The 21,084-nt window shown below is 38.5% G+C and overlaps 1 protein-coding gene and 1 long non-coding RNA gene across 5 annotated transcripts in view; one reads left to right on the top strand and one right to left on the bottom strand.

Moving 5' to 3' along the window:
• Positions 1-475: 475 nt before the first annotated feature.
• The window catches only part of LOC124154504 (proton-coupled folate transporter-like), a 71,745-nt gene continuing 51,136 nt past the window's right edge, over positions 476-21,084 (bottom strand). For all 4 annotated transcript variants that reach the window (XM_046528289.1, XM_046528290.1, XM_046528287.1 and 1 more), the window contains exons 2-9: positions 18,799-19,171; positions 16,477-16,844; positions 13,601-13,729; positions 5,285-5,386; positions 4,005-4,142; positions 2,361-2,444; positions 726-882; positions 476-568 (exon numbers count right to left, since the gene is read on the bottom strand). In XM_046528289.1, coding sequence (XP_046384245.1) covers positions 493-568; positions 726-882; positions 2,361-2,444; positions 4,005-4,142; positions 5,285-5,386; positions 13,601-13,729; positions 16,477-16,844; positions 18,799-19,130 — 1,386 coding nt within the window. In that variant the 5' untranslated portion in view covers positions 19,131-19,171 and the 3' untranslated portion in view covers positions 476-492. The remainder of the gene's footprint in view (positions 569-725; positions 883-2,360; positions 2,445-4,004; positions 4,143-5,284; positions 5,387-13,600; positions 13,730-16,476; positions 16,845-18,798; positions 19,172-21,084) is intronic.
• On the top strand, positions 7,940-18,863 carry LOC124154505. Its single transcript, XR_006863938.1, has 3 exons — positions 7,940-7,981; positions 8,405-8,514; positions 18,775-18,863. It is a non-coding gene; the product is annotated as an uncharacterized LOC124154505 (long non-coding RNA).

Raw genomic sequence — 21,084 nt, 5'->3', positions numbered from 1 at the left:
TCTTTAGCATTGAAATTTCGCTGTATAAAGTGCTCAAAAACCATCTAAAATGAATAAATTTGCAGAGATGAGCAACAAATTCTCCACAGTACTGATTCAGGCAACTGACCTATAGAAGTCAACGTACATACATAGTATGTTTTCATTTGATGAAGATTGCAGACTTCCAGCCACTGACAATAAAATTTTACATACGTAATACATTCTTATTGAGTCATTTCTCTCAGGTTTGGACAAGGAGAATTCACCACCTATGAGACAGTTTAATCAAGCTTATAGAATAATAATTCCCCACAAAAATAGGATTTCATGCAAAGATATTGCACATTTATCTAGATAAAATAATCACAGGTACCAATTTTAAAAATTTGTAGCATACAAAAATATGCTTCTATTAAGAAATAAATAACCGTTTAAAGCCTTGAGGCACTTTGGCTGTAAATGGATAAGTAACAGCTATTTTTGACGATGACAGTATTCACAGGTAATCATTCAGGTACATCCAGCTTCATTTTGTAAAGGCACATGCCTAAATCTTGAGTGCTTCAGCTGAATCAGTCCAACAATGCTGTTCAGGAGGTAAAATTCTAATTAGCTTCTCAGATGAAACAATAAGCAATTTCCATAAGACACTTTAGAGACTAATAGTGAAAATCAACATTATTTTAACAAAAGTCAATTTTACTTAAATAAAATTGTCAGATTAATAAAAAGAAACTACTCACCTAAGCAGAATAAAATCAAAGAAAAATATCCCAGCTGAAAGTATGAAGTAGGCCCCAGGAAAGGTATGCAGTGTTTTGTTATATAGCAGCGTGTAAAGTGGAGACGAGGCCAGAGGAGTCAAAGCTTCCAATGAAGCAGTAAGTGAAAACACTTTCCCTGCAAATAAATATAAACACAAAAATTATGCTTACGGAACACCTAAAGGTAGTGATATTTATTTTTATGCCAACCAAATGCAACATGAATAATACACGTTCAACCGAATCAAGCGTAATATCCCAAGCAGCAAAAATATCCCTAAGATATCCAAATAAGGGTGATATATCCAAAGCACGCTATTATTACACGATTAATATTTTGACATTGTTAAATAGATATATCCTATATGTAGCATCTACAACAAGTCGTAAAAATAATGATCCATAGATATCGAAATTGCAAAATCTGTGAAAGTTAAAAATTGTTGTTCCAAACAGTATCCATCTGTAGCATATGTTCTGTATACAATTATAGAGCACAGATTTTTGCTTTTATGTCTGGGGATTACTAGAAACCACAATAATCCCATTATCTACCCATCATTCCAGTAAACCCATTATCTACCCATTAGATGCTGTGAAGGTATCCAAGAGATGTCATAATATGGACCGCCATATGTGCACTGTTGGAAACCCCTGCAACACTGTTTGGCGAGTCCTTTGGATATTTAACTGATATCCATGCAACATTAATTGGATTAACATGGATATTGCACGGATAAGAAATGTTAACGCCGACAATGTTGTCTGGATGTTATGCATTGGGATATTGATTGCAGCTTGGGATAGTGGAGATTCGATAGATTGAAAGAAAGGTGGTTGCACTTTTCCAGGCAGGGTCATTCAGCCTCTTTTTCATCTTGCCCTTCCTATTCTTCTCCCCCCCCTTGGCCGTCCTGTTTCTGAGGTTCTTTCCCCAGAGTCGTTCTTCTACAGTTATGACTAGAGTCCTCCACCCACCCCTGGGTTTTCCCATATCTCTTTAGTTGTCTATTTTCTCACTGTCTCCCTATTGTACGTCTATTTACCACCCCTTCCTCAAAGGTATAAATGTGATTTCCTCATGTACATCAATATCTTGTACCAGATGATGGCTTTGAGAGCCAAAATGCATCCCATGCATTAAATAATTGTGGAAAAGTAAAACTACCTTACATTTCAATATGAATATTCACTGGCTGAAGGCATGCAATTGTTCATCCCTGATCATAGAATTCAGGAACTGCCCTCATGTTTCTGCTTTAACTATCAGCCAGGAATTCACTGTCGACACTCATAATCATCTCACTGACAACAACTCTCGAGTCGGGAGCCAAACCATTGGGAGGCCATGGAGACATTGACCAAAGACCAAAGAGCAATTCCTGAATGTAATTTAGTGGGAAAGCACCTAGCCATATTTCATGATCAAAGAAATGTGATGAAGGTTTTTCATACGCAATAAAAATAATAACTGTAAAGCAATATTCATAGACTTATTTATACATTAATTTATTATTACAACTTTGACATTTTCCCCACATAAAAGCCAAGCTAAAAGAATTGAATCAAAAACATATTTTGGTTCAGAGAAGGGCAAAAGGGTTAATAACTTACCTAACTCATCTTGAGGAGCATTTTTGGATAATATTGAGCGGGATACCGGAGATGAAATATCACCAAATACTGCAATAACACTACCTGAAATTATACAGATGACAGTTGTGAATGAAGAAATTCTTACACTGATTTAAATGCATGAACCCATTCTGATAAAAATAAGCGTTATCAGAAAAGACCTCTATCTGATAACACAACCCAAGTGAAATTTTGGTGAAACTCACACTAAGCAGAATAATGCTAAACTGCACTGATATAGCCTCCAAACAAAATAATATATTTTATAAATACTAATTTCCCTTTGCATCACTTAATCCCTAATATCATTAGTATTAAATTACATCGTCCCAATATTTTTCATTTCATTTGCATAACATGTTTGCCACTCAACCAGGGGGGGTGATGCTTTGAGGGCTTCAGCTACCCCTTTATAAGCCCCCCCAGAATTTTTTTCCTTGTAGTGACTATTTACAATACATCTGCTGAGGAGACCACCACCCCAGGGGCACCTATCCTCTTACAAAAGTATGTAAATAAAACAGAAAAGTGGTATCCAATTGTCATAAGTCAGGAATCACCTCTCAGGAATGAAATGAGTTACGTAGTTGGTTTACTGGGATCGGATGATTTGCAGCTGTGATCACCCAAGCCACTCAACTAGACACCCTTTACAAGTACGTACTCCCTCAACTTTGAAAGGAAACTTAGGAAGGGTAGAAGGGGCCTCACTGAGGTTGCCTCAAATGAGACCACTCACTCACACATGCACAACTGCATATATATAACACTCATTCCTTGGGCTAAACTTTGGGAGAAAATAGGTATTCAAACTCCAGCGATAGTAGGGGATAAGTGGACTGGTTTTGAAATCTAAGATTTTCTTTTCAACACATAAACATGTCAGTTCCTAACATAAACAACATTTTCTTTTCATAGAATGTTATGAAGAACTGTAAGTAACCCTTAGCAAGGCCCCTTCAACCCTAGCAAAGGTTCCTTCGGGCTGAGTGAGTGTTTTTTAAGGGTTTTCAGTTGAGAGGCTGGGGATTGTCACTGTTGCTCATCATCCCATTCCAACAAATCAGCACAATAATTTCTTAAGTATCTGTAAATGATCGTTAATGTTGCGGTGAAGGGAGACTAGTTTGCTGTTTCACCAGTTAGGCCATAAAGATATTCTTGCCAGTTCCATTTGCAGCTGATATAATGAAATATATGGTATTATGAAGCATGTGAATTGACAACAAAATATTAGCTTACTATATACTAATAATTAACATAACAATAGCATTCATACCACGCCAACTCCCACTGAAGCAAATTTCAGGCTATTTGCCAATGATATGCACCCCCATACTGACACCATACTGATACCCCCATACTGATAATTCATTTGAAAAGTATGCACTAACACGCAAATGTACACCACAAGCAATAATACAGTTGCTTACTAAGAGTTGAGAGGAAACTTAATTCAGCCAGAGTCTTACATTGGGGAGATCTTTCCGTCATGAGGAAGACTTAGTAAGGGTTTGTGGTCAAATGTTGATACCCATTTGGATATAAAGTTGTACTGCAGGAAAAAAATTCCAAATTATTACATGTAAACACAGTAAATCTATAAAAAAATTGAGTACTTACTCAGATACATCATCCATGGTTCAGAGGCAAAAGCCCTCACTAGAGATGAAATGACTTTGGTCAGATAAACACTGGCCGTGAGCGTTGCATCCGGAATTTTCAACTTATTGCTTAGGATAACAACACCAAATACAGTTCCTGAGAGAAAACATGGAAAAAATAAATATGAAACCAGCATTTTTATAAACCATGCATCATCTTAAAGATTCTTTCCAGGGTTACCCGGCTATGCAGTGAGTCAGCAATCGGCGAGGGCCCCAACAGTATTAGTGGTTAAAATAGGGCCCCAGTAATCCCCCTTGGTTTCATTTGCCAATAAAATAAATGGCGCAGCATTATTTTAACTACGGGTCCCCAGTTATGGAAAACATCTATGTTCTAGACTATAAACTAAAGACTTAATAGTGCAAATTTTAGGCAGACGACCTCCCACTGACTACAATAATTGAGTCAGCTTTAAATGAAACAATATTCAATACATATTAAGAAACATTTACATTATTTGGAAAGTAAGTGTGGATCTTTATAATTCTCAGAGATTTTGAAGGCATTTTAGCTACGTGACCCACTCTATGGGGAAAATAAAACTAAGTCATGCAAGAAAATAAGGTCAGGTAGGCTCGCGGTGAACATATAGTTACTATTGCAGAAAAAGTCTGCCATGAAGTCAAAATTTAATTCAAAAATTAGCATTAGAAAAATCAATTTGAGGATTTTTTCTGTTAATTTCCAGTAATTTGGCAATTTCCACAATCTGGCCATGTCATGGTTAAATATGTGTTAGATTACCAAGATCGCACTTCATAACATTTTAATGGGGAGTGTGGTTGCTTAGACGGTAGAGTGCTTGACTGCTCTCCAAAGAGTTACTGGGTCATATATGCACTAGGTGAATCCTTTGGACTCCCCCAAACTAATTTCATCAACATTATAGGCATCCCAGGGAGAGGATCCGGCCCTCTCTACTCTGAATGAAGGAAACTCACACGCATACAGATAAGTCTGGGGTGAGATCTACTCTCACCTATCCAAAACAACCTTTGGGTTGAATCACTTAGCAAGAGTGAATTGTTAAGACATTTTGGGCCTTAAACTACTTGTTACTTTCCTGGTGTAAGAAAAAATGTATGACACCGTTTTTTAAATTGCTATGAATACGATGAGATATCATGGAATTGAATGTAGCGCACTCACATAAAGTGGACTTTTAAGGGAAGACACTGATCTAAAAGCTTAAACACAACTTCACTCAAAAATTTAAAGACTGGGTGGTTACTTACCAAACAAATATAAGGCAATTGTGGCACTCAGATAGAGGGTGAACTCTTTGATTTTCCATCCAAATTTTTCCCTCACATACAAAAATCCAAGGCTTGATTCTCCTGTTGGGAAAATTAAAAGTCAATCGTTAGCTTATGATATCAAGGTACCAGAGGCGCAGCTAGGGATTAAGGCCAGGGGGGTTTTTAGGAGCAACTAATACTGGGGGTCTGGGAGTATGGTATACCTGCCAGGATAAGCGGAAGGTGCGGAGGCTCTACGCCAGAAAAAATTAAGATAAATGGTTCAAAATAGTGAATTTTATGGCCTTGAGAGGGATACTTTATTAATCCTTACACTATTCTATAAGAAATATTAATCCAATTAAATAAAATAGATTAAACTTAAAAAATAGTCTGAGCTCTGTGGGGAGGGGTTTATCCCCCAAAACCCCCCCTGGCTGCGTCACTGCAAAGTACATATATATGTATATTATTTCACATCCATTTAAGTCTTCCTATTGGTAGCGCTATTGCAAAAGGCACTCCATTATTTCTATTAAATACTCAAATAATTGCACAAAAATTTTTCCAAAACTAGAGTATCTATAGCACAAAGCAAATACGCAAGTCAATCCTTCGCTATTATCCTCATGTCTCCAAAATTTCAAGAATGGGGGGCACTAATATATAATTTTATACTCCCAGGATAATATTCACCATGAAAAAAAAACAATTGGCTTAGAGGTGATGTCTCTATCCCGATTGCCCATCAGTTATGCAACCAGTTATGCACCAATACATCTTCCAAGGCTAATCTTAGGCTGGCGAATTTTATCTTTAGCGTTTAAAAAATTGCACCCGTGCACATTACTGCTAACAAATTTACTTGTTTCATGCAGTGCTTTGACTCATGCACATTTAATTCACTGTACACCCACAGTATTTTGAATACCGAGATTCATATTCTGGGAACAATCAAAATTCGCAAGCAATATCATCATATCACTGATTTATTAATCGAATCCTCGAAAGAATATTTTTATAAACTACTTCCCAAGAAAATCTTTATTTAATCTAAATTTAGTACGTGAATGCTTTGAGATGCTTTTGATTATCAAGTACCTTCCAAAAAATTACTATGCAGAAGGCGCTCTCATTCACCTTGCGTATTAACGCCTATGAAACGACTTCAAAAATTTTGCAAAAAAAAGTCGTTCATATTATGCACGCGTTATAATAGAGAATTTATGGTAATCTAACATGATTTCGATGTCCACGATTGGATCATTTACTCCCATCCAATTTTTCAATTCAATCGATGTATTCAATTTATGAACGGGCCACAAAAGTTATTCGTTAAAGGTTATCAGAGTCACGAGAGAAATCTGATGAGGGGGGCGCAGTGCATGGGGATTGGCCAGGAGGGCGAGTGACGTCAACGGCTTTCCACGCCCCTTCTCACGAAAATGTTAATAATCTCATATTTCGATGCTGATAAGTAGACAATGAATGAAAATATGATAGATATTTTATCTTTCAAACTCTTACAAGAACCGAGAAAGGAAAAAAAGCTATGTCACCGTACCCATAGTGGTCAAGCTCTTAAGGAAAAATATAATCAGCTTCGCTTAGAGGGTTATTGGTACAGTAGGGTAATGAGAAAACCTCTCTCCACGACTTAAAAAATGTAAAAACTTATCAGCGTTGCTTACAGGGACATGATATCTCGGTCAGGTTGAGAAGAAATGCCCCGGTACAACTAAAAAACAAATATTACCTAGAACAGAGCAGTAATCTTACAAATTAGAATACCAAACCAGTGGCGGATACATACGGATATAAAACGGACTCCATTAATTATATTACAATATATTTTGTTCAAAAATTTATGTCGGATCTTTTATTGCAATTTTTATGGGTTTGCATGTATAAACAATTTCTTAAAATAATCTTTTCATCTAGGTCAACTGCGATTACCGTACAGTGTAATTATAATTATCAATGAACCATTTATTTTCGTGAACTTGATCACAACGCGTAAAATTTGGATTCTGCCGCGTGAACGGGGGCGAAACGTTGAAGAATTGCCAAAAATAAAATATTTCCCAGTACCGAGAATCGAACTTCGACTCGCCGAGTCTCTGCGCAGACCACAATGCAGTCCAGAATCTTAATTCCCTATGAAAATTGTTATTAAGAGGCTAAAAGTACTTGGTGTTGGCCATCGCCGTCCATCGCCGATGGCCACGCGAGGAAGAAAAGGACTTCAATGAAGCAACAACCAGTTTAGATCCTCAAACCTGCGCTAACCACGCGTAAACGGCGGTGAGATTTCCATAAATTGCCAGGAGAAAAAAATCAAGGGTCTGGAAAGACAAAAAGGTCCTAGGTTCAATTCCCGGCCCAGAAGATTTTTTTATGAGAATAATGACCCGGGTACGGAAACATATTTCTTTTCGAGGAATACGGCCGGAGGAATATACACACGAGCATCGAAATACATTTCTCGGAGCAGAGGGGATGGTAACAAAAGAGATCGTGCAGGTAGTGAACCGGAGTCGCATGACATGTGCTTCCATTACGACAAAAAAAGCCAACGTGACACGCGAACCGCGGTCAGCCAGACCGCGTTAGGATGGATTTCAAATTGCGGTTGACATCTGCCATGACAACAAGCAAAACACGAGTCCGGTTTAGCCAGCGTATAGACAGAAGGTATGAAGTAATTAATTTTTCCGTTTAACAAAAGTTACCAAACTTTTCATGGTTTCTTGTAAAAAACAAACTTATTAAATTTTAAAATCATTAAAAAGGGAATATGAAGTGGTTAAATTATTAACAGATCATATACATTCAATTGAAGACAGTCTCTGAACCTCTGTTTTAACAACCGGGATTTCATTTTCCAAACATTTGGGCCTAAGTTATCTTGAACTGGGTTAACTTTTGCCCAATCTAATAAAAGCATCCAAATGTATGTAGCTCTTAACCATGAGTTGGAGCACGTTGTTTTTGTTAGTACGTTATTTTTCTAAATTTTAAGGATAGCTACGGTTTTTACGAGACCGCAAGCGTTTCGTTTCGCCAGGTGTTTGTATACCTGCCTCACGACCTATCCCCTCTACCCACCAACCACAGGGTACCTATTGGAGAACCCCTCGCAAGGAGAGTGCAGAACAACGACCCAATGCTGCCCCAGCGTGTGATATGTATATAAGAGCTATGAATGTGATTGATCACATCATCAGGTATATATATTATTCGTTTATTACTCGTGAGTTAATGTCGGCACCGACAACAATACCATATGCGCAAAGATAAATAAAATAAGACCGACTTTTGTACGATCAGTGGTGAAATAAGGGAAATCTAGTGTGATATCGTTCAGAAAAAATATTGGATAGAATGCATTCAATTTTACCATACTACGTGACGTAAAGAAATTACTGTGTATTCAATGTAATTAATAAATACAATACATCGTTTTTCTCATACATTAGTGCTCCTATGCATTGAAAAATACGTTTAAATATGCGATAACTATAAAAACTGTAAGTGTTACCTTTGATATGAGGCTATTTTCCCACTTTTCAAGGGTATGAAGGCATTTTCTAAAATTCGTCGACCGTTGAGTAGATTATTCCTCCTCTATAACTCTCACGGTACCAAGAAACACGTTAACACGCTATTCTCCCGATATGCTTCCACACTTCATCGAACGCACTTTCAACACTCTGATCATGCACTGATAAAGAATGAGGAACTTGCATGGGTCGTAGATTGCTCTAAAAACTATTTTGAATAAGTCAAATGGATACATTAGCTCGCAAAAATACCTTCAGTTTCTCCATTCAACATCAAAAGAAATAAAAAAATTGCATTTAAAATCGAGAAAAATTTCTCTGAGCCGACCACTGCGCGAAGACACCCGAGCGTTGCCGAGGCCAGGCGTGACGTCATAGGTGCCTAAACAACCGTAGGGAGTAGGGAAATACGCTGAGCGCATGGTGTAAAATTTGTTTTGAGGGAGTATTTAGCCGCTCATCGTCACTTTATTTTGTTCTGTTATTCTGGGGCAAGTTTTCCTATTGCTATTGTGCCTAGATTATTACTTGGGATATTAATAATGCGGCATCGGGATGATGAAGTACAAGCGTTTCACTTCGTATGTTTTAGTTATCAGAAAAATGGATGATAACGTTGCCACTCGTTCGAATAGTACACCTGAAATTCATCTACGTCTACATAATACCCCGCAAGCCGCCTAAAAGGCGTGTGGCATGGGGTGTTAGGACACCAGCCTTTATTTAGGACACCAAAAATTGATGCCACGACCCTCATGGAATTTGTTAAGACAAATTATTGCTATACGTCGGCGGAAAATCGAGTTGTAAAAGAAACTTGTAATACTGGAGGATAACGATCGTAAGCTGTGCTGTTGACATTAGAGTAAGCTGTGCTGTTGAATTTGGCAACGCCGGATTATCGGAGAAGGTAGTCCTATCCGTCCTACGGTACGAATTCACAGCAAAACAGTCTGCACACAATCCACATGTGAGATCGCGAATCGGTTCCGCTGCCAACACACACTCAAGCTACAACCTATTTCAATAATATAGGTAAATCCATAAACAATATACTAGCATATACCATAAAAATATAGTGGGAAACAGGCAAATACTCTTATCAAAAACTGGATGTCACTATCACATTATTATATTCATCACGTACAACTTACAATAACAGAACTCGTTATGATGAATACAACTATTTATTCACTGATTTAAACCCTTAAATTAGCCCACACAAGTGACACAGGTGACATTTCTCACTACTATTCGTTGAAATAATGGAATAACAAACTTCACACACAGTTTTTATTTCAATAGCGTGATCGTGAAATGTCATATCTACGGTGAACAACGGAGATTAGCACGCCACTGACAATTTTTACACTACTGTTAGACATTTATCGATAGCGTAATAGCACTTTTTACAATTCAATCACGATGGAACACTGATAACTCTTGGCCGATATTTTTCAACCTTGTCAAACTTTGTGCATTACAACCACTGTCACTGTGATTATTAGCAGTAGCTTAACGGGAGATGTCACGTTGAAAATAACACTATTTTGGCACAAAAATGTTCCTAGATGTCTCAAATCAGCGAGCAAAAGTTGCATTGACTGGAATTCACCCCATAATACAAGCACAGACAGTCCTAAACGACGAATTCTCCGGTACCTACAAATAAACGGATGAAGTTATTGTATATAAAAGCTAAGCGGACATTAGTAAACATCAAAATCGTTCTAATTACATACTTAAATGAATGATATGCCGTCGATAACATCAACTTACAATTAACGTATCCCCCTTCCAATGGCCGTGGCTCAGACTCCTACAACGATGTTATTTAGGTATTATCAAATTTTTGGTTTAATTGCTCCAGTTTTATATTTTATGCCCTTACTCAGATATTAATATTATAAATAATGCAAAATACGAGGGCTTCCAAGCCTCTATCGTCGGATATTTATCTTTAAATATAAAATAATCAACACGTCTAACAAACGAAGCTCTCACAACTGCTGGCAACTATTACAAACAATCACAACAATAGCTTCGCGTGATGTTTAGGCACCTTTGACGTCATCGAGGCTTCGTCGGCAGTGGCTTGGAGGGTGAGGGAGTTTTTCCCGCGCTTTAAAATTCGTTATATTTATCATTAAATATCTCGCGAAGGAAAACTCAGATTTACATGCGGTTTTCTTTGTTGTATTCAGAAAATAATTTTCTGTCCGCCTATGAAATAAAAAAAATTCATGCAAGTTCCCCATTTTCAAAATAGAGATTATTTCCAACTGCCTAGAGAGCAATAGAGTAGTTTCCTTCCTCAAAGAAAACAAAAGGCATTGATTGCGATTCGTTACCCACCATTAGTGTATTCATAATATACAAATTATTTAGTTTAAGGAAATACCGGTTTAGACGAATGGCAAGGGTCAATTTTATCCTCATTTGAAAAAGGCCAGATTGGCGCCCATGCGATCCCACTCCACTTGACGTCACAGGGACTAGTTTCTATACGGGTAGATAGAAGTTTTACATCGTCTGAGATTACCAATGCATGCATGAGGCACAGAGCTCAGGCAAACATATCTTAATAATCACCTATTAAAACTAAGGTCGGAAAGTTTTCTTCGTTTGATAAGGTATTAGTAATTCTTATTTAAGCAAGCGCTACCAGCTAGCAGGGTACTCTGCTACCTGCTAGCATCCTGCGTCGTATCAGCGCTCAAAGCCTCGCCCCAAGGTCACATCACTTGCGGCAGCGGGAACCAGAACGACGACACACAGAGTTTTCCCAGCATTCATACTTAGCCGTCGCGTTTTCGCGCGCTTGAAAATTTTCACTTTTCATTTAATCGCGAAAAATAGATATCGTCATTTAAAAATCTAATAGCGTGAAATACGTTCTCCAGGAGTAATAATCTTTCGATTTAGGCAATAAAAAATAATAGGAAACCACCCTATTAACTATCTCACAATGCGCAGCGAAAAATTCCCGTCACACGAACAAATCACTGGGATCACTTGTTAAAGAATACTGGAAGTAGGTAATCACTTAACATGGCGGAAAATGAACACAATTCAAAATTACCAGAAATCAACACTCTCCTCACATGGCCATCGAGCAACCTAGCTAACTTCAGTTCCTTGCTGCTGATTCAAAATTTAACCCATCATCGAATCAGAATGACGTCATGCCGAAGGGCTTTGATACGACCTCTTCCTGCTAGGGCATGACGTCGGTTAACAATTTTTCCGTCTTTAGAATTATAAAATCGCTTAGCCTTCCTTCCGCGCTATTTTATTTCGACGAACCTAGGTTTCAGAACATAATGCCATTTTCAAGGTGTACATGATTCTTGGATTTTTAGGAGCAGCCTATTTACACATTTCAATGGGCGAGGGGTGTCGGTAAAGTTTTCGGGGAAGGGGTTTACTGGTTTTGTTCGATAGGGAAAGGTGCAGGGGTTTTTTCACTGCGGATGGTTTCGTAGATTCACTTGGAATGAGGGAAGTGATTCATGATCACATGTACTGGCGAAGGTGGAGAGGTACAGCAATGTGCAACAGGAGTGAGTGAAATGGGAACTTATGATCGTTCCACAATTTAAAATGGACCAGGTAATAGTGATGGACTTAGTCGGTCATTCTCGTGATCCCAATCACGGTGACCATTCATTTGAGTGACTCTGTCATGAACGGCAGGTCATGATTGTGGAAAGTGGACGGCAATCACGACCGCATAGACAATCACGACCGAGGGGGCAATCACTACCCTGTTGTCAATCATGACCCGCTGATCGCTCTCTTCTTAAGGGCAATATTTGTAGCTTGTTAAACGAGAGATGAGTTGTTATTATTATTAATCTATAAAGTATTTTTTCATTTATTAATACCAGAAACTAGTTAATTTTTACCTTAATTACTTCCAAAACATTTACAAATACAGAATGTGCCTTAAATGTTGTTTACTACACTCCTTTTATTGTTTTTCAAGATACAGAATCAACAATAATTTCCAATCATTCGTGGGACATAGGGTTAATGATCAATATTATGTTATGGAAAGTCAATATAAATAATGGAACTGATTGAAAGGTATGAGAGAAAACTGGGCTCTCTCAAGATTTTCGGCATATCACCTGAGATATGAAGGCCATAGGTACCCTCAAATGTCAATTAGAGAAAAATTTACAATTATTACCAACATTGCCCCTAAAAGTAATTGCAATACCATGCCATTCATCACCACGAGTGAAAGAGCAGTCAAAAACGGTCAACTCAGGTCGCGAGTGACGATCATCAAACGCGACATCTTCGAAGAATGAGAGCGATTGGACTGTGTTTGAGAATGACCTATGCAATGAATAATCGCGAATGACCTAATGGCTGACGATTGACGGAGAACGACCACGATCACGAATAACCTGCGTCTGGATCCTCGCGATAAAACAATCATGAATGACCGACGATCGCGACTGATGGAGAACGTCCACGTTCATGAACGACCGACGTGAGGAAATGACCCTCTCGGTCATCTGAATGATCCCGTTCATCGATCAATCTCAGAGATGACCCTGGTCCCATGATCCGATCGTTCATGACCAACCTATCACTACTAGGTAATTTACAATTTCGAACGGTTCGAATAAATCAGGTTTCATTTCATGTACATACAATGTGCACAAGAAGTGCATAGCTCTAAAATAATGCATATGGATTCAAGAAGTTTATGAAATAAATTGTTTGTTTTTCTTACCTTCGTATGTGATAATGCTAGACGCCAGAGCAAGTACGCAGAGGATAATGCAAGCCCTTCCACCGTTGGGTCGCTCCTTGAATACCGTTTGGAACATCTCCTTCACCAAACCCACTGTTTGCTGATCACCTGGAAAGCGTGAAAGATAAAATACTCATTCATAACATATTTATCAACCACTATTTTCTGAATTGCATTTCTTAATTTCAAACGGAAGCAAGTTTTTTCACAGTAAATTCACAGCGATTAAATCATAAAAAAACATGGAGGAGAGGTAAGATGGATTAAATTCTTTCCATTGTTGTTGCTGCGCGGATTACATAAATATAGCTGATTTCACTTATATTTTGTAATATTTGCATCGATGATACCTCGGACTCTAAGAACTATTAAACGCTGGATCAAAACACTTAGCACCGGTTTTATAATGTCTGGTTAACAACAACCATAAGATTACACAGTCTTTAATTTTACCCAAAGGTGGTTGAAAGTTTTGGTTAGCTTCTGTATATGGTCAGACAAAGAGCTAACCAGAACTTTTAGCCATTTCCACGTAAAGTTGAAGGTTGACTCATCTTCTGGTTAGGACCAGTGGCGCAGCAAGGGGGGGTTGTGGAGGTTAAACCCCCCCCCCCCCCCAGAGCTCAGAGAAATTTTTAAGTTTAATCCATTTTACTTATTTGGATCAGTATTACTTATAGAATAGTGTTAGGATTAATCAAATATCCATCAGAAGGCCGTAAAACTCGCCATTTTGAACCATTACTCTTAGAATTTTTCTAAAGGAGGGCCCCCGCAACTCCTGCTTACCCTTGCGGGTATGCAATACCCCCACACCCCGAAGTATTATTTGTGCCTAAAACCCCCAGCCTTGATTCTTCGCTGTGCCCCCGGTTAGGACTAACTAGACATTATAAAACTGGCTCTTAATCACTTAAAATAGCATTTTGTACCGCACAATGCGGAGTTTGAACAAGATATGGAGGTGATACTTAGGTACCGACCCTTTTTTCGTGATTCTACATGCAGGTTGATTTAGATAGGTGAGAGTAGAGCTCACACCGCCATTAATCAAAAGGCATGTGAATTTCACACGTTCATAGGGAGGGGAAAGGTTATTTCCCTTGATGGAGCACGTCACTCTTTGAGGATTTTTTTTATTTTAGTAATATATTTATACGTCATCACTTGAAGTGTTTCCCTCAACTTTAATTGATACCTTGTTGACTACCAAAACTCTTGGAGCACTTCCCAAAAATATTTTTATTTTTTTAAGGTTAAGGACGAAAAGGGAATTTAGTGCTTTTTTTTAATTACAGTACATATTACATTAATGCTTATCCAGCCAAAACCATGCATCTCTTACATACAGTTTTCGCATTTTTGGTCCCATGCAGATGTTATGAAACTCGTAGGTTACACTTTTAAAAAATTACAGCCCTATTTTTCTTATCTGACATAGAAAAGTACTCTTTAGAAATTCTATGGTGGGGCATGATTAATATACAGATATGATGTGTGATTTTTAATGTGCTGATAACTTAATTTCTGTTACCACCGACCAATATACCCGCTTGCAACTTATTTATTAAGTAATAATAAAAGTAGACACCGTTACCGGACATTTTCCAAAATCCCTATTCCCTGATGACCATTTTCCCAAAAATACTATTTTCCGAATGTTTGAAAATCCTAACGTATTTTTTTTAACAATTCAAATAATTTATTCAAAAATCGAAGAAATTACTGAGTAACATGATTGGCAATAGCCTCAAGATACTCGAGCGGCTGATAATTTTCATATTTTTCAACAATATTTTATATTCGCTGTTTCATCTGTAACCATTTCTTTTAGGGTGCTGCTTTGACGACTTTTCCCAAATAAAGATCTACAATTTGGATTTCTGTGGCAGCTTGTTCACTATTGAATTCCTTTACAGATGAGTGCATTCTTTTTTTTCCTCTTCAGTTTCTTCCTGATTGGGTAAATGACATTGTGGTGATTCAGTGGAACTTTTGACGAGTAGGTACTCAATTACAAGCTATTATAGCTCGAGCATGATACTCTTTCAATCGTAGTCACTTGCACTCCCAGTAGGTTAGGTCGGCCTCAACTCTTGCCCGCTGATAGATAAAGCCATTGATTATGCACTTTGTTTCTCTAATAACTTCCACATGAGCCATAATTACATATAAAGTAAATTAAACAAACCAAATAAGAAATAAAAAAACCTTACAGTAACAATGACCGAATAAATAAACAACCGTTACCATGGAACTCTACTTCATTCCAAAAAGAATTATATTAAGCCTGAATCACACGATCATTTTTTTCGTCGCGAAAAGCTCTAGTGATCATTTTTCTGAATCACAAGGTCACTCCCGCCGTCGCCTTTCGCATCATTTCCGATATCACAGCTCGTTGTCATAGGACCCACATCACGAAAATATATAGCGTGTTTGTTTATCTATGTCGTTCCCACAATTGTCAAACGCTGCGCTGCAATAGCTCCATACGGTCATGCGTTCTGATTGGCTGATATGGGGTTTTAGGGACGGTTTTAGCGACGGAAAAAGCGACCGGACGAGTGATGAAAAATAGCGATGGGAATCCTCATTGCGATCGCGAAAAACAATTGCCGGCGACGATCGTTTTGCGAGTGATCACTCTAGTGATCGCGATAGTGATCACTTTCGCGACGAAAAAAAATGATCGTGTGATTCAGGCTTTAGGGGAATATGTACCTAGGGAAAATGGTCATTCGGGTGAATTACCAAAATTAAAAAGGTATTCGATAAAAAAAAGTCTTTTCGGGAAAATGGTCATGAAAGATTTGGGATTAGGGAAAAATGTCCGGGAATCAGTACAGACGTACCCTTGTCGTCAGGATCTCGTACGGGCGGTGTGTCTTTGACGATGAAGAGGGTGATGACGAGGGCGAGGAGGAGGGCGAGCCCGGAGATTGCGAAGACGCCGTGGTATCCGAGAGCGCTGAGGACGGACGAGGACATGAGGGAAGCCGGGAGGATGCCCACGATGAAGAAGGCCTGCAGGAGGCCCAGGCGAAGGGTTCTCGTGGGCCCATCGCCCTCCGTCTCGTCCCCAACGATGCAGGTGAGGGACGTGAAGGTGGACACGAGGCCCCCGGACACCGCAATGGGCACCGAAGCGATCAGGAAATACTCGGGGCGAACCGAAGTGAAACCCACCAATATGGCGAGGATCGCGTACCGCAAGGCGTAGCTGCAAACAAAAAGAGTGTCGCCCATTTTAAAGTGTGTATAAATGTTTTGAAAATATTGTGAAAAATTATACCAGGTCACAATTTCTCTTAAATTACCATGTTTAAATGCTTAAATGACCATCTGTTTCACCATGAATTCTCTAAAAGTGATGCATGCGGAAAAAGTATCTTTATGATAAATTTATTTATGCTCAAAGCGTAAACAATCGAGAGTTATGAATCTTTGAACATAGCTGCATTAAGCAGAGAAGAAAACAAAATGAAACGTCACATAAATGCCATTAGCTATGGAGCCAAGCTACATAGAGCAATGATTTTTTTATTTTAAAGAAAATACATAAGTAAAATTTTTGACATAGTTTTTAATAGATTTGAAAAAATAATAAAAAATTAGGACTTGAGTAAATAATTTAAATTATCAATTATTAACAATAAATAGATAAAATATACCTCATATGCGCACATTTTGACATAATTTTCAATCAATTTGAAAAAAAATATCAAACAATTAGGACTTGAGTAAACAATATGAATTAGCGATTTTTTAACAGTTAATATCTAAAATTTACCTCATTTTATTTTCTTCGAATTATTTACTTTATTTCGTTATCAGTTTTTCCATCAATAAAAAATTATTTAAGGTAGTATTTTGATATTTTTTGTTCTATGCAAGTAGGCAATAGAATGATAGGATACTTGTCCCTTAGTCATTGGCCTCCGCAGAGGATGTATTGCAAGCAATCGCCATGAAGGAAAATTTTCAATTTATTTCATGCGCTTTGGAACCGCATTTTGTTAGTTCTAACCGTGGAAGTTCTATTCGTGGGAAAAAACATCATGGGATGAAAAAAACGTGGGCAGGATATTAAATGGAGAATAGATCTTTAGAGAAGATATCGAGGCAGCCAAGATACAACCCAAGTCGATTTCATTACAATGCATGCAGGACTTTACGGTAGTTCTTCAGAAGATTGACAGACGCCGTTTAATCCATGCTAAATTTCTCTGTAAACCCCCAAAGACACGGAGAGAATTATCATTAAGGGCTGGATAGGTTAGGTTAATAAGTTAATTCATTTTTCTGTTCTAAATTAATGTAACAAGGTTTAATAGAGCATCTTATGTGGTATGGTTGAACAATATGGAGGATGGTTAATAGCATGTACGACAGGTAATTATTTTAAAAACGAAATAAAGTCATCAAAAATTTTTATGATAAAATAAATACAAAGAAGCTAATATTGAATATATGTAAAAATAAATAGGTATACAGAGATTTGACGAACTGTAAAGGAATAATTATACAAGATAATTATTTCTGTAACAGCTTCGAAACGTCCTCTAGGAGAGACTAAAAATCTCAGAGTAGCCGGAACAAATGTTGTACTTTTTCAATGTTTATTTTTAATCTTGTCACATACTTTTATAATCTTGTAAAAGATATGGAAATGAAGCATTCAAAGTCAACCTTAAACAATTGAATCTGATACTACGTAATATAAGTAAATTTACGACATGAAACGAAATAAAGGAAAACATTAAGAGATGTTTGATTGAGGAATGATATTATTTAAAATAAAAGAAAATTGTACCGAGTTAACATACGAATAAATTTACAAACGAATAAAATGTTTAACTTTCTATTTTATGCTACACTGGTATTACATATGTCATTGCATATTGGGTTTTTACTTGGTTTTTTTGAGTACTGGAATGGGGTACTGAATATATAAATGGGAAATGTGGCTTAAAAAAACAATAAATTCAAATTATGTCACACACTGACAAGTCCTTAACGTCTTAGCAGTGTACTTCATATTCATTTTATTTTACGCCAATGAATATTTTTTCTTTGGTGTTTACAAAAAATTTAACTGATGAAAAATTTTCAATTTCGTCGCTATTTTTTTTCGTTTGAACCGGCTTTAGTTTGAATTGCGTCCGCTCACTCACCCGACTAATGGCAGCACCAGCAGCGGCTTCCGCCTCCTCGTCCTGTCACTCCAGGGCCCCACCCAGAAGGCCATGAGGGCCGGCAGGATAGCCTCAATGAGCGACTTGGCCATCAGCAAGATGACTGCCCTGGGCTGGACCATCTCCTCCTCTTTCGGATGCTGCGGCAGGGATTCGCAGACGTCCGGTTCGATGCCCGGCGTCTCCAGGCAGATCCTCTTGAGCACCAGGTCCTGGAATGGCGCGTCGGACAGCACCATGGAGAAGGACACGAAGAACAGGATTGGCTCCACATTGATGACCTTGATGCGACCCCAACATTCTCCTGGCATTCTGAATCTCCTCCTCTGTTCGCCGTCTTTCCTCCCACAACCTAGATGGCAAAAATAAAACAGACACCCACACCATGATCATGAGATATTTTCATCAAGCTTTCATTTCAAACCAAAAAATCGATAATTCCCGCTTATATTTTTTATAATTATTTAATTTAATATTTTTTCCTTCCTTGGCACAAAATACAACTAATTATAAGATATTTGCAACAAATGTGAAACTAATATGTGTGGGTAAACCCAAAGATTTGACAAGAGTACCTGTTGCGGTAACCAAAAAATAAACATCTACCATGAATCTCATACCACTGCATAAAACAAGTAACATTGAATACAGTCACGCGCACGGGTGCAAAGTTTTATACACCAAGTATGAAATTCGCTATCATTTGGTTTAGCAGGGATTCGAACCCGGTTCACCAGAATGCTGGTCAGGCATGCTACTATTTTTACTACCATGATATCTTCTTCCAAAGCGAATTTCAGGCTGGATTTTACTGAACAAATTTTTTTTGACGTCTCAAGTTCACACTGAGGAGCAGCAGACGTAGGTCGAGCTTATTAAGCCACTGTCGGAGAAAGAAACCTTCCTATTTCGCTATTCCGCGACGGACGATTTCCAAAGCACTGCGTGAAACAAGTAACTTCGTACGCAGTCACGCGGACAAGTGCTATATACACGAAGGATAAAATTCTCTATAAAAAAATTAAAAATAATGCTGAAGTAATGCTGCTACCTAATAATGAGGAAGATATATAATGGATCGACCGATTAAGTAATGAGGAAGTGCTTAGACAAGTGAGAGAAAAGAGAATTCATCCAAAAACCTTTTAAAAAAGGAGAAAACGGGATAATTTAGTTGGCTACATTATGAGGCATAATGACCTGATAAAAACAATCGTAGGAGGACAGTGGAAACGAGACTCCAAGGCGGGCTCGCAAGGTTACACTCCTGGGGCAGTGTCTATAAGGCTTCGCTTTTCACCTCTGTATCCCGGAAGGGGGAGGCAAGGAAGGGGAAAGGAAGGAGGCGCCGCCGCGATAGGAGCCCGACGACGCCTCCTGGGAGGGGATAGGGAAGGAAAGGGTGGGGCGAGGAATCCCGCACCGTCACAAAGGCGGGCGAGTCCTCCTATTAGCGAAACCAAGCATACGCAATTAATGTGCCAACGATTTCAGTGCATTTTCCTATGAGGAAGAAAAATCCATCGATCAAATCGAGCGGCGACTTTTGAAACCCATTAAAACCCGCGGTGGATGACAACACATTAGGAGGCCGAATTGAGGATCACCTTTTGTAGTATTCGTGGAAAAAGCTATGGAAAAAACGACTGGAAATGGATGTAAGATTAAGGAAACGATGGGTCGCGCGATCACTCTTTTGGTCCCTCAAGACCTATCGACGGAGACATCACTTTCAAGGAACGGAAAAAATGATTGTTTGATTCACAGTCTTTAGCTAATTTAGTGCAAGACGTGGACGAAAACGATAAAGGGAGAAGAAATCCGGTTAAGAGCCTCAAATCTGCGCTAAGGTCGAACGTGACGCTAATGGTCTTCATTCCAATCCTGTCGCGTGAACGGTGCAGGGCGCTAATAGGCTACATTTACGAACAGCGGTGAAATTTACTTCAATCGCCATGAGAAAAAAATCCCCTCAACTAGGATTCAAACCACAGACCTTTCGCCTTTCGCCACGGACCATTGAAGATCAGGAACCGTGGTAGCGTAGTGGTCTGCGAAGTGGCCCGGTAAGCCAAAGGTCCATGGTTCGATTGCCGGTCCGGGGGAACTTTTTCTAGTGTTGATTAAATCATGGTAGGTTTTGACTGCAATTAGCACGATTTATTATTACCCGGGACCGGGAATCGAACCACGGACCTTTGTTTTTCCGGGCTACTCTATCTTGCGCTATGGTGTGTGCAGAAAAGCTAAACGTCCATAGTTCTA

This window comes from Ischnura elegans, chromosome 2 (genome assembly GCF_921293095.1).
Source record: "Ischnura elegans chromosome 2, ioIscEleg1.1, whole genome shotgun sequence".
NCBI classification, from domain to species: Eukaryota; Metazoa; Arthropoda; class Insecta; order Odonata; family Coenagrionidae; genus Ischnura; species Ischnura elegans.
This window is presented reverse-complemented; position numbering and strand designations above follow the sequence as displayed.